Below are 14,148 nucleotides of genomic sequence, written 5' to 3' on the forward strand. Positions count from 1 at the left end.
CAACCTCTGCTTGGAGAGTAAGTTGTAACAATGCGCTTCATTTTAGATAACTTTAGCAGGCCTCTAAAACCGAATTAGCCATGCAGGTGGGGGGATAGTACAGGCTACAGTGTACTACAGACAATGATGACATATAGGACGGTTTTAACTTTTACAAGTGAATTCTGCAGGAGGAATTTCAAAAGGTACTGCAAGATGCTGGAGACAAGCTGGCTGTGGTGTTTTTCACGGCAGAGTGGTGCGGGCCTTGCAAGACTATCGGGCTTGCATTTGAGGTAGGGTTCAGATTTGTCACATATAGGGATCCCAGGGTTGGACAAGTCCACTAGCCCGATTGTCCCGGGCAAGTGAAAGTGCTGATCGGACTCAAGCGCATGTCCAGGCCCCAAATATTTTTCCATGAGTGAGATCTTGATATTAGTCACTTTTCATAGTAGTCACGACATCAAGCACTGGTCAACACAGAAAAATAGAGTCAATAATAAAAGAATTTCATTGCTGGACGTGAAAATATATAAAAGCGCCATTTGAATTTCGGTCAGCTGAAAAATTGGTTCGGGCTTGTAATTTTTTGTTGGCTTGCCCGATCGATAGGACAAGTGGATTTCAGAAAACTTGTCCAACCCTGCGGGATGATTATATTGATGGGCGAAGCGAGTGTTTACTGGACTGCGATCAAAATTGGATTTGTAGGATTGTTAATTTCATCATAATCGTTCTTGGTAGTCCTTCATAGTCGAAGACGATTGTCGCTGTGCTCGTAATATATGAAATAATATGATTTTAAACATGTTTCATAAGACAGCAATCCTAACAAGAGCGTAAAAAGAAGTTCTTTATCCATCGAATAGGTTAAGGTTTCTGTTTCGTAAATCAAGCAAGCTGCATGTCTCAAAACAGATTTGGACAGGCGTTTGAGATTTGGAACAAAAAAAGCCTCTTCAGTGAAAAAACACAAAACCGTAATACTGAAGAAAACAACCAATACGTCGGCAAACTTTTCACCGCCTTTTTTTCTATTTCAAGTTTTGTTGTCATAAATTGTAATATGATTGGAGACGTAAAAGTATGTTTTAAAAATCAACACATACAAAAACGTAAACAAATCTTTATCCATCAAATTCGTTATTAAGTGTTTTTGGATGCACCGATGGAAGACATGTCGTCAGTATACTTGTTTCATCAAGTCTGTTTTTTTCTTTGCCAACTTTCCTTTTCTTAAGATGCATTCTCAGAAGCCCGAGAACGCTGATGTCATCTTTCGTAAGGTGGACGTTGACGATGCTTCAGTGAGTGTTGAAACTTAAGTTCTATTTTCAACTTCGTACCCAAGGAGTAAATGCAACTTGTAACAGTGTGCAGGAAAAAGTACTAGTGACAGTTACTTGTTACTTGATAAGCTCTCCTCATCACTTTGAGTGACCTGGATCAAGGAGTCTGCTCTTCTTGCGTACCATCCTTCGCCATTCCAGGCGGTTCTGGGCCATCTTTTCTGCTTCAGATTGACATAACATAATGTGTCAGTGCAACATAACAATGTTGACATGTGGAACAAGTAACTGTTTAATGTTGATAAGAATTGTTCTATAAGGTGAGCAGGTTTGTAGAAAGCCAGGGGAAGTTTAGGTATCATATTTTTGTTGTTGTTGCAGGACATTTCCGAATTCTGCGGGATCGCTGCCATGCCAACCTTTGTGTTCTTCAAGCAGGTGAATGAGGTACTGTTTACCTTTATGACACGTTGTTTGGTCCCTCTGCAACTAGTTTATTCCAAATGATCCTTTTGACGTTATCGAAAGAAGGGGCGTCCTGAACTATCTTAAAGTTGCGTCTCTACTAAATTCTTGTTATCAACTTCTGTCAGTAATAATGCTTGTTGGTTTTCTTTCTAGATCGACCGTTTTCAAGGTAAAAATGAGAATACCCTGGAGGAGAAGATAAGCAAGCATCGATAGGCTGATGCTCGTCCGTCCGGAAACTACGTACACGGCTGCAGAAACTCTGATTCATTGAATGATGTTTCGATTTGAGGCTTAAAATGTATATTGTGGACTTCTATCTGTGCCCTGGTTTAGAAACCTGATGAACCTGGTGCAAAGATTGCTCACAGCACTATTGAATATTCCGCTGTGCGATAGAACAAGCTGCAGCTGGGACGGTTCTTCTTTTTAATACAGTATGTGTGCATGTTTATATTAAATACTACTTGTACTTTGACGGGGTTATTACGTCATTACCTTCACAAAAGGAAAACACTTTGTTTTTGCTCTCCGTTTTTTCCATCTTCTTCTCCAAACAAATAAGATCAATTGTTCGGACCAGATGACTGTCACCATGGTTACTGGAGATGTAGCAGACACCCTGTGGTGTTCGGTTACATAATGTAGCAAGTGGTAGGACACAACTATATATAGATATGGCCATGGAGTAAGAATGAACAGAGCATTATGTATGGACATTATAAACATTACGTTTTTGCTTACAAATCCCATTATCCTACTTTTCTGACCTTTGTAACTCTGTTTCTAGTTACACTTCATGACTTACGAATAAATAAATAAATAAATATACTTTATGCGTGAGTTCTTCATCTGTTTGTTTTGTTTATGATTGGAATTTTATTATAAATAGGAGGAAAATTCAGTTAAAATGACGCATTTCACTATAATCATATTTCAACCATACCACATCTTCTTTGATATTGAAATTGACTTCGGCATTCTATCGTACGGGCATTAGCAACCGTTCTCTGATTCATTTTCTTTAATTATTACATAAGCAGTAGATATTAACCCAGTTTGCAGCAGCCAAAGTTTTTACAATTTAGTCAGGTCGAGTTGGTGCTATATCAAAATCTACCCGCACAATGAATGAAATCATAAACTATATCGAAGATATTACACTTTTGTATATGTGACAGTGAAGTTGACCCTTGTAACCGTGACTTGAATAACTGTATGTCTACTATATTGGACTCAGTGAGACATGATAACAGTATAATAGACAATCGAAATGAATCTATATCGAAGAAAAGTTTATTTTGGAAAGAAATAGCTTGTATTATTTTTTTTAATTTGCTCTTTGTCCCTTCTCGTCTTATTCTCTGAAAACATTCTCATATAGTTTGGTCGCCTTCAACAAAGAGAGTTTGATACAACAGTTGATGTACATGCAATATGTTCAACGGTGGGGAAAGTCATCAGTAATGGAAGAGTCCAATGACCTTTGTTCCTCTTAACCTATGACCCATGACGTGTACATAAAAGACCGCATTCTTCAGCTTGGCGCCACAATCTCCACGCGTTTGGTCCAACCTGCTACCCGAAACAGCTCTACAAAACCTGCAAAATGGTGCGGATGATCGAAACCAAGGTTGGTGACACTTTTTACAGATATTACGTTGTAAATCGTACTGTTATTTGGGCCTTACAAAGAATAAATAGTATTTTTAACATCTTCTAACAAGTAAGGTCCAACAGTCACATGTTGGAGTGTGTTGTCAACCCTAAGTCGAAATGGTTCAAGAATTCTCTTTCTCTCTGAACCGGCGTGGTGTGGAAATCTGTTGTAGGAACCTGCACTTAGTATGATAGTTGTAAATAACGCTTAGAAATTGACAATTTTAGGTCTAAGTTAGTACAAGTAATTACAAACGTGAGCATAGTTGCACAATTTTTTATCGCCCCCTCCCTCCCTCGAGCTATAATTGTTTAATAGTATTTTCTATACCGTCTGCTACTGCAAAAGATTGTCCCCAAATATATTTCTTACGACGACTTTTTGTGTTATGCTGTCGTTATGACGACAGGCAAAAATGCACGGAGATAGACAAGTGTCCCTAATACACATTGTTAGGGTGAAGGGGCGTGATTCGCTTGAATATGACCTAATTTAAGTAATTATTTTCACTTGTTTGCAGATGGTTGGGTTGGTTTGCAATTTTTCCTTGGATTGTTGAATACAGGGAAACTACCCGCAGAATTGTCGCTTCTCCCATGAAATCCGGTCACAAACATGTTTGTAGTTCCCTGTGTCGTGAGTCATACTCAAAAATAGACATGATCACTTCTTGTCTCCAGTTTCTTAGTATTAGAGAAGGGTGTGGTAAGGGGCCCTGGTAACTCAGGTGGGAGAAAACAAAGAGACAATAGCCAGGTAAACACATATGTTATTGATACAGCATGTCCTGTGGGAGAAGGCACTGGTTTTTGGTTGAAGAAAAAGACTCTTAAATTTTGTTGTTCTTGGCTAAAAAGAATTAAGTGAAGCATTATTCTTGTTGAAGGAAACAAATTATGAAACCACAGCTGCTAGGTTACATAATGTTGTGCTTCCAATACAGCCATGTCAAAATTACAATCATTTTTATTATTATTACTATTATTTTTTTGTTCCTCACAAAAAAATCTAAGTGAAGAATTATTCTTGCACTTTCAGCAGTTGTTTTCTTGTGATCCACATACATGGCATGTAATTGTAAAGAGGAAGTCAGTAGAAATTGTGCCGAGTCATGATACGCTTGCATGGCAAATGGGTCAGAGCTGACTTGTGCAGTCACGATAATTTGATACCTGTGCAAATTATGGTGTGGTGTAATTGTGTGATGTAATCTTTTCAGGGCTTGAAATGCTTTTTTGTGCATATCTGCACTGGTGCGGGTAACATTGAAAATTACCAGCACCACTCTGAATTTGGGAAGTATGGATCATACTTAAATTGTTTGTGAACCATTGCTTTTTTTCTTTTATATTTTATAGGTAGTAACATTGAAATGCAACTAATAACAATCCATATACACCTACATCATGGAACATTATGTACAATTTATACTATAAAGCCCAGTAGTACATGGACCAGTGCAGGTTAGGTGCAACTAGACATCAGAAATACCTGCACAGCTCCAATTTTACCTGCAGTAACATGCATATGCAGGTGGTATTTCCAGCCCTGCTTTTGGTGCAGTCGTGTGGTATCCTAGTGTGATGTAGTAATTTGATACAATCGCGTGATGTAATCTTCCGAGGTATCGTGTGGTCTAATCGTGTGATGTAATCGTTAGAGTGTGGGTGAAAATCTAGGCTTTTTGGCTTCAAATCCTGTCACATGTCATCTAATCTTTTGCCCTTGGGAAAAGCATTTTACACGTGTTGGCAAAGGATCAAGACCTTGAGTTTCTGACTTGAAATCCTCTCTGATGTCACATGCCCTCGGGAAAACATGTTACACAAAATTCCTCACTTTACACATGTGAAGATGAGTATGCAGCCTAGGTAAGGAAAGTTCCTCAGGTAGGACGTTAAAATAATGACAATGACAATGAAGTTTATTGCATATTCATGCCCCATTGGGGCTAAATGCAGTCAGTTTGATACCGAATGTAGTAAACGCAAAGTTATACATATACTATAGATTACCTGCATCTTTTCTCTTCCTAAAACATTTGTAGATGAACTTACATAGATTTTTCAGAATATCATGGTCAGATGATGACATGAGATATTTGAGCATATCTTCCTTCGTTGAGTGTGCATATTTCTGATTTACATGTGTAGCATTAATGAATGTATTGCGCAGATCATCGGACAGGGAACACTCTAGGACAAAGACGTGTATTTCGTTTTCTACATGCACGTGGTTCTTATATATAATGGAGGTTGCATGTTTGATCATGAAGAGTGCTGTACTTCAAGCACGGAAAACAACCCACCGTACTTACCAAAAACAGTAGGGGTCTATACCAGTGTGAGTGGATCGAACCGTACAGTCTGTGTACCTCGTGTAAATCTCCAAGCAGATCTTCCGTAGCACGGCAGTTCTCATGGAAAGAGACAGTATATACACTGATACAGGGTTCAACAAGTTTTCTAAAGTTCACTTGTCCTATCGGGCAAGTACATAAAAAAGCCCGAAGTACCATTTTGCTTGCCCAAAATTAAAAAGATATTCTTCTTTGTATTTTCACTTCCAGTAATGAAATTCATTTACTGTTTATTAGCTTTTTTTTCTATGTTGAACAATGTTTGATGCCATGTCTGTTAAAAGCAACAAGTGCAAGTGCAAGTGCCATTGTAAATTTAGTTAGACTGGTATGCCATCAGATCTAACTCTAATACAGGCTTTCCATTGACATCATAGTAATTATAATCTGAATCCCCCAGTGTCCATATTGTCGGGTCATTAGATTCTAAGCAATGGCATCTTGTAATCCAACATGGTGCAGATTATGTCATATGAAAAGCCTGTATTTTGTGCAGAGCTTTGATTATGAATGATTCATGAATTCATCAAGAGGAACTGTTTAGAGTTCAGTGATGAAAATTGGTAACTTTTGGGGACTTCATACAACAGGTGGTATTTGAGTCACTATAAGGCCACACCAATTTTATTTGTTGTTTCTCGGATCCCCCCCCCCCCACCACCACCACCCAAAAAAAATTGGGTCGGCCGGTCGAAAAAAAATAGAAAAAAAGATTTTGCAAAAAGTTAGGGGTAGGAGAGATTGAGGGGCTTATTCAAGTTACACAATAGAAAGAACAACATTTCAACATAAGATTTAGGGGGTCCCTGGTAGCAAAGTTCAAAGTTTGAAGAAAAATGATAAACGTACCATCCAAAGTACGTACAGCTACTGGAATTTGCGGCCCATCGTTAATTTGAGAAAAAAGAGGCAGTGAATTTTTGTCAACACGAGGTGTGGCCATGAATTTGAAATTTTTTTTTTTCAAATCGGAAAAATAGGGTTGGGAAATCCGAGAAACAACAAATAAAATTGGTGTGGCCTAAGATGGTCAGAGAAGCTGGCCTGGGTTGGACAAGTCCACTAGCCCAATTGTCCAGGGCAAGTGAAAATGCCGATCAGGCAAGTGCATGTCCTACCCTACTTGCCCAATCAGGCAAGTAAGATTTTTTCCATTGAGTGAGATTTTCATATACTTGCTAATTTTCACAGTCATGGCATCAAGCAAATTTGGTTAACATAGTAGAAAAATAGAGCAAATAACAAGAATTTTATCGATGGAAGTGAAAATACATAGAGAAATGTCATTTAAATTTTGGGTAAGTTAATAATTTTTGATGTACCTGCCCGATAGGATTTTTAGAAAACTTGTCCAACCCAGATTGGTGCTTTTCTTTGCTTGAAACTTTATGTATTATTTGTTTCTGCAGGCTGACTTTGACGCCCTCCTGGCTGATAACAAAGACAAGCTGATAGTGGTGGACTTCACAGCCTCGTGGTGTGGGCCCTGCAAGATGATCGCTCCTGTGTTTGAGGTGGGAACGAGTTTGTTAATAAGTTAAGTTAAAATTGCCTGCGCATCTGTAACAGATGCTTAGGAGTGGTGACCATCGCCATTTTTGTAGCCCTTTGGCCACACATTTGTGCAAGCCACCACAGCCATTTCTGATCTTTTTGGGGCGGTCAAAATTGAATGCAAACTGGTCAATTTCTCCATAAGTTCTAGCCAATTTCCACTGTCTGAATCTTCTAGAAGTTTCCTGTATTTCCAGTGCCTTTCTATTGAGAAATCCTGGGGGTTTTGTGCTTTAGTATTTCAATAAAAAAGACTCCTTTCCTTAGATGTAAAATTAAATCATTGTAAAGGTAAAGAAATGTGTAGTATACACAATTTGATATTAATATTGCAGTGATATTGAAAAATGTAGGTTTCAAGCTGTCAGTGGACTATGCCACACTACTTTCAAGGGGTGTCCATTTACAGTGCTACAGTACCTGAAAACACTGCTAGGAGGCTCCAAATTGTTATATTTTTGTGGAATCATCTCATATGTGGTGTGATACACTGAATTCATAGGACCACAGAAAGAACAGTTCAAATATCCATATAACTGTGAATATAAACAAAGTAAAAGTCAAAGAAATGTTTGTGTTTTCTTTACAATCTCTGTGTTTTTTCTGCAGAAACTGGCTGAAGACAACACTGATGTCATCTTTGTGAAAGTGGACGTGGATGCCAACGATGTAAGTATTCGTTCTAGTTGTGTTACAATTTTAAACTTTATATCCGTACACAAAATAAAGCGCTTACCAACAGGGTAGAATGGCTGGATACTTTATGAGATGAGGAGGGATACAAACAAACTGAGTCACATTTGGGACGACATTCTCACTGCTGCAGCGTCACCTACATCGGCTATAACTTAATAAGTATCATCGAGAATCGTATCCAGCCATTCTAACCCTGATGACGGTGTCTGACAGACACCAAAATGTCAGAAGTGAGTATTATATTGGTTGTGTTGGAAGAACTTTACCCCCCCCCATACCATTATTAATATTTGTTTGTTTGATCCTTTGTTTATTCATTTGATTACCATATTTGTTGCAGGAGACAGCGGGTGCCTGTGGCATCTCGGCTATGCCTACATTCCACTGCTACAAGAACGGCGATAAGGTAAAACACCTTCTGGTTACGGGGATAGGACACAGATGTAGGTTATAACAGTGCAGGTATAGGGGTACAGTTGCAGGGTATTGGTATAGGGGTACAGCTATAGGTTAGATAGTTGCAGATATATAGCTTAGATTGTATAGGTATACTACATGTATACAGCTTAGATGGTACAGGCTACAGATATAGCTTATATGCTACAGGTAGAGCTTATATGCTACAGGTAGAGCTTATATGCTACAGGTAGAGCTTATATGCTACAGGTAGAGCTTATATGCTACAGGTAGAGCTTATATGCTACAGGTAGAGCTTATATGTATATAGTACAGGTAGAGCTTATATGGTATAGCTGTACAGGTAGAGCTTATATGCTACAGGTATAGCTTATATGCTACAGATATAGATTATATGCTACAGGTAGAGCTTATATGCTACAGGTAGAGCTTATATGTATATAGTACAGGTAGAGCTTATATGGTACAAGTATACTTGGGACATCATGAACTAATGTGCATTTGGTCCTGTGTAGGTTGACGAGATGACCGGAGCCAGTAAGGACAAGTTGATTGAAATGGTGGCCAAGAACAAGTGATGATGATGATGGTGATAGATGACTCGCCCGAGGTCTAACCTAGAGTTTTGCGGGTCCAATCACGATGAGATGTAGGCATGATAGAATAATGTTTGATTAGAAAATTTGTACTTAGAAGCAGACACAAGGAGTACCGGCATAAGTAGCTAGAAACTTCAGCTTTATTATTGCAAAAAGTGTAATCTCCAGGCAGATCCAACAATGGCATAAGATAGTACCAAATAAACTGGCCAAGGAGTATAGTTAGCCAAGAGGTGTTCATTTGCCATGTAGCAAAACACACCCCTAAGCCGGCTTCACTCCTCTGCCAGCTTTTGATACTATCTTATGGTACCGTAGGATCTGCTTGGAGATTACAAAAGTGCACGGTTTTAAATTTTGTTTGTTTTTTGTGTACCGATTTTGATTTCTATGTGTTTTGAAATTCACCATATACAATGATTCAGAAAATCCCCAATACAGAAATTCTAATTTCGTGCGCAGTTCACGAGTTGTTGTCAACATTCTGACCATTTCACTGGTTGTCAAACATTTAAGGTTAAAGATTAATCAAGAACAAAAGACAAAAGCTGAGGACTAGGATGGCTGGGAGGTTTGCTCCATAAATTTAACTGTTTGCACCATGTAATAAATTTGGTGAGGCTGTTTTTATTATTATTTCTTTCTGTCTGTATCATCGTTTTCATATTCCAGAACCAACAAATGAAATTGGTATGGCTCTGTCAACAATTCAATTTCAAATGAATCAAGTCCTAAGTCGACCCCAAAGATTTGTGTCATCCTCTGTGACCCCAAATGAACCTGAAATGATATGAAAAGTCTTGAATGTTTAGCCCATTGACCAGGATGCTGATTGTAAGCTTAAGATAATCTCCAAGCAGATTCCTCCATGGCAAGACAGTAACATAAGCTGGGGAAGGCATTTAGCCGGCAGAGGNCATTGAAAATCACCTGCACCAGACAAATTTTACCTTCACCACTCTTAACTTAGAAATTATGGATCATACTAAAATTGTTCAGGAACCATCTATTTATGTTAATACTTTATACTATTAGGTGGTAACAGTCAATGCAGCTAATAACAATCCATATACACCTGAATCATAGGACATTTATATGTATGTATAAAACCCAGTACATGGACCAGTGCAGGTTAGGTGCAGGTAGACACCAGAAATACCTGCACAGCTCCAATTTTACCTGCATTAACCTGCATATGTAGGGGGTACTTCGAGCCCTGGGGCTTGTAGTACTTTTTTGTGCATCTCCTCAACTCACACAGTACCAACCCTAGGTAAGAGGCTGCTTGTGAGCTGCCATTAAGCCTCCACTTCTACATGCAAACACATCTGATGTGACTGAGATACAAATGTATATCCCAGTCCTACCTGGCTGATGATGAAGAAAATGACAGTAGTGGCTGCACACAGCAGGGTGAACAGCATCAGGAACTTGAAACGGTAGATCAGACCCTGAAAAACAACAGAAAATCCTACACTGTTAGAATATAATCTAGTGGGGACCATGTGGCATAACTGCGGGATGTTTTGGCCTAGAACCCAGAGGTACCGGGTTCAAATCTATCAATATGCTACCGATGTTGTGCCCTGGGGAAAGGCACTTGAAACAGCTTTCCTCACTTCATTCGGATGGAAAAGAGCACCTGGCTTCTGTATGGGTCCTCCCTCGGATAGGACCTCAGATAATATTTCCAACGACAACGTATTCAATGAGATATTATTGACTGACCATTTAGTGTTAAGTTTATCAAGCATTTTACTATTTAGCTTATAACAGTCAATAACAGTATGTATAAAGGCTGACTGTAGCAAGAGACAAACGGTCCTGGAGACAACTCTCCATCTTCATGGCTACCTTGTCCCCCCAACGACCAGAAGGTCAAGGGACTAGGTAGGTAGGTAGGTATATACCTTGTATTAAAATTTGTAAATGTTATGTACTATTCGACTTGATATGTTACTCAATGCACTTTGCATTTCTCTCCCAAGGCCAGTCCATGGCTAGTTGGGCAACCTTGGCTGCCTGTAATGTGTAAAAAATAAACTGCAATATAAATGCATTTACAATATGGGTAAGAGTCCACTCAAGTTTGGGATATTGTACAGATATTGTACTCTGAGTTGGTCAGGCTTAATTTTCTGTCACCCAGATGCTAGGCACCTCTGCATATAAACAAACCTCATAGTGCAGACACCTGGCATCGGACATGGTGAAAGAGGCCATTTACATCAGAGCCCACCAACCTTCCCTCAACCAAGACGGGGGCCGATACCGACTGCAAAGCACCTTTGACCCTTTGCTGACGTCACACTTCCGGTCTGGATGTGTGACTTAGCCTTTGGGTTATTTCAACTTGGACTGACCGAAAGCTTGTTGGTAAGCACTTTATTTTGTGCAGGGATATAGATTTCTTAAAATTGTAACATAATAAACAAACCTCGTAGTGCAGACGCCTGGCATCAGACATGGTGGGTAGCGAGGCCCGTTTCCCACTGATGTTGCGGAACACCTTGAACACCATGAAGCAGAGGAAGAAGAAGTAGATGCTGGCACACACACCGGCCAAGATGATGAAGGCCAAGGCCAAGTTCTTCCCCGTCTCCGTCACCCAGATGCTGTAGAACGGGTTGGTCAGCTGCACACCCCTGTATACAGAATGGAACCGCCATTAATCATATCTTTCATAGTATGGTGTTGGGTAAGTCCACTCAAGTTTGGGGTGGTGAACAGTACAAGTTCTTCCACATCTCTGTCACCCAGATGCTGTAGAAGGGGTTGGTCAGCTGCACACCCCTGTGTACAGAATGGAACAGCCGTCAGACACATCTTTCATAGTATAGTATTGGGTGAGTCTACTCAAGTTTGGGGTACTGTACAGTATTTGTAACTGAGTTGGTTAATTTTCTGTAACCCAGATGCTGTAGAATGGGTTGGTCAGCTGCACACCCCTGTGAACAGAATGGAACAGCCGTCAGACACATCTTTCATAGTATAGTATTGGGTGAGTCTACTCAAGTTTGGGGTGGTGAACAGTACAAGTTCTTCCCTGTCTCTGTCACCCAGATGTTGTAGAATGGGTAGGTCAGCTGCACACCCCTGTGAACAGAATGGAACAGCCATCAGATATGTATTTCACATTACAGTGTTGGGTAAGTCCACTCAAGTTTGGGGTGGTGAACAGTACAAGTTCTTCCACATCTCTGTCACCCAGATGCTGTAGAATGGGTTGGTCAGCTGCACACCCCTGTGAACAGAATGGAACAGCCATCAGATATGTATTTCACATTACAGTGTTGGGTAAGTCCACTCAAATTTGGGGTGGTGAACAGTACAAGTTCTTCCACATCTCTTGTCACCCAGATGCTGTAGAAGGGGTTGGTCAGCTGAACACCCCTGTGTAAGAATTGAACAGCTATCAGACACATCTTTCATAGTATAGTGTTGGGTGAGTCCACTCAAGTTTGGGGTGATATACAGTACATGTATCTGACTTGGTTAGGGTTCGACACACAGTGGGTTCGACAGCTGCACACCCCTTTATACAGAATGGAACAGCCGCCAATCATATCTTCCATATTACAGTGTTGGGTGAGTCCACTACAATTTCAGGTACTGTACATTATCTCTATATCTGAGTTTTTTTCATTTACTTCCGATGAACAGAAACATCAGAAAACCCACGTTAGGTGGCAAGGTGGTCTTCTCATTCGGGTTGTTGAGTAAGAATTCAGAGGTTCAGGGTTTGAATCTCTAGCAGGCCCCAGTGTTGCACCCTTGGGAAAGGTACTTTACATCTACATGTATTTCCTCACTCAAAGATGAACATTCATACAGTAACTGTTGTAGTATCCATGGCCAGTATTTGATTATACAACTGTGTGGGTCCCTGACACAGGGGTGGGCAGTAGTTGGACAGCCAAACACAAAATTAGAGATTCACCGTTCGCACATGTCGAAGATGAACACACAGAGGCAGCTTAACCTTAGAATTACAGATCTTATGTTGAATATGAACAGTTAAAGTTTAAGAGGCAGCCAAACAAAACTATGACAGATTTCCACACACACCTTTCGCACATGTCGAAGATGAACATACAGAGGCATCCGAAGGTGATAGCCCCAACCTGGCGCCAGTACACTGAGAGGCGGTTCCTCTCTGACTGGTCCTGGGGGAGGAGAGAAACAAAATAAGTTTAACTTCCGTAAATAGTTTCATCAGGTTGGTAAGTCACTGCATAAAAGGACTCAGTCAATACTTAACATGTGGGTATGGGGATTGCATCTGTAACTTGTATGCAGTGACATCTATAGCTGCTGCAGTGTAACATGAACCAGTCCGAATTGCCCTGAGGAAGGTGACAGACGGTCACCGAAACATCGGTGGAAATAAAGCAACATTTTGTGTCTCTTTATTCAGGGTAAGTTTGAGTTCCAAAACTGGCCAAACAAGCTGCTAGGGGGCAAAATGTACACCACTTTTTTCCCATTTGGCACAAAAAAAGAAGTCTATCTGATCCCATGGCACAACTGTATTTTGTGTAGCCCAACTTATTTACAAACTCTGATAGGGATGGGCAACATAGTGAATTTCAAACCCTGAGTAATGTATTGTAGTCATTTGTAATGATGCAGACAGCGTATCCTGGTTAATGTACCATGAGATGTTCCCCAGTGAAGATGATCCAGAAGGACAGCAGCATGCAGTAGAAGATGCCCTGTCGTATGTCGCTTAGCAACAGCATCCAGGGCACATCCACAGCAATGGTGATCAGTTCAAGGGGCACTGGATTGAGTGACAACAAAATATATCAAACTGTAGCTCATAAAGGACAAAACTTTCTTAACACATACAGTGATGGAAAAAGGAACTAAAGAAAAAATGTGACTCAATCTACCATAAAATATCTACCATTATAAATGCTATCATCAGAATCCTCCCCAGAGGATGGAATAACAGAGGCCCTATACTATACTCCTGGCCCACTATACTACTTCTGAAATTTAGTGTGTTTCTTCCCTATTTTCTTGTTTTTCTAGTTTTGCTAAAATTAATGAAAAATCACAGATTTTTGTGCCAAGTGGCACCACTTTTTTCGATAAGCAGTTCTGCACACCCTTGCATCA

The 14,148-nt window shown here is 40.0% G+C and overlaps 2 protein-coding genes and 1 long non-coding RNA gene across 3 annotated transcripts; 2 read left to right on the top strand and 1 right to left on the bottom strand.

Annotated features, from left to right (window-relative positions):
* The first annotated feature begins 1,241 nt into the window (after positions 1–1,241).
* On the top strand, positions 1,242–2,549 carry LOC118431967. The gene is made up of 3 exons (XR_004833023.1): positions 1,242–1,289; positions 1,653–1,718; positions 1,893–2,549. It is a non-coding gene; the product is annotated as an uncharacterized LOC118431967 (long non-coding RNA).
* A 662-nt stretch (positions 2,550–3,211) lies between these two features.
* Positions 3,212–9,816, top strand: LOC118431966 (thioredoxin H-type-like). Its single transcript, XM_035843422.1, has 5 exons — positions 3,212–3,372; positions 7,168–7,272; positions 7,922–7,981; positions 8,349–8,414; positions 8,941–9,816. The coding sequence occupies exons 1-5, from the start codon at positions 3,349–3,351 to the stop codon at positions 9,001–9,003; spliced, it is 318 nt and encodes a 105-aa protein (XP_035699315.1). The 5' UTR covers positions 3,212–3,348; the 3' UTR covers positions 9,004–9,816.
* A 506-nt stretch (positions 9,817–10,322) lies between these two features.
* LOC118431605 (protein wntless homolog) lies at positions 10,323–13,836 on the bottom strand. The gene is made up of 4 exons (XM_035842846.1): positions 13,680–13,836; positions 13,093–13,190; positions 11,462–11,669; positions 10,323–10,475 (listed from the first exon to the last, which is right to left on the bottom strand). The coding sequence occupies exons 1-4, from the start codon at positions 13,764–13,766 to the stop codon at positions 10,323–10,325; spliced, it is 546 nt and encodes a 181-aa protein (XP_035698739.1). The 5' UTR covers positions 13,767–13,836.
* Between the last annotated feature and the right edge of the window lie 312 nt (positions 13,837–14,148).

Source organism: Branchiostoma floridae, chromosome 15 (genome assembly GCF_000003815.2).
Source record: "Branchiostoma floridae strain S238N-H82 chromosome 15, Bfl_VNyyK, whole genome shotgun sequence".
NCBI lineage: Eukaryota > Metazoa > Chordata > Leptocardii > Amphioxiformes > Branchiostomatidae > Branchiostoma > Branchiostoma floridae.

Coding starts and splice junctions, on each gene's coding strand:
- LOC118431966 (XM_035843422.1), top strand. CDS start 3,349: ATGGTGCGGATGATCGAAACCAAG. Junction 7,273..7,921: donor TGATCGCTCCTGTGTTTGAG/GTGGGAACGAGT, acceptor TTTTTTCTGCAG/AAACTGGCTGAAGACAACAC. Junction 8,415..8,940: donor GCTACAAGAACGGCGATAAG/GTAAAACACCTT, acceptor GGTCCTGTGTAG/GTTGACGAGATGACCGGAGC.
- LOC118431605 (XM_035842846.1), bottom strand. CDS start 13,766: ATGCTGTTGCTAAGCGACATACGACAGGGCATCTTCTACTGCATGCTG. Junction 13,191..13,679: donor TCACTGGGGAACATCTCATG/GTACATTAACCA, acceptor CTCCTCCCCCAG/GACCAGTCAGAGAGGAACCG. Junction 10,476..11,461: donor CCAGGCGTCTGCACTACGAG/GTTTGTTTATTA, acceptor GTTGTTTTTCAG/GGTCTGATCTACCGTTTCAA.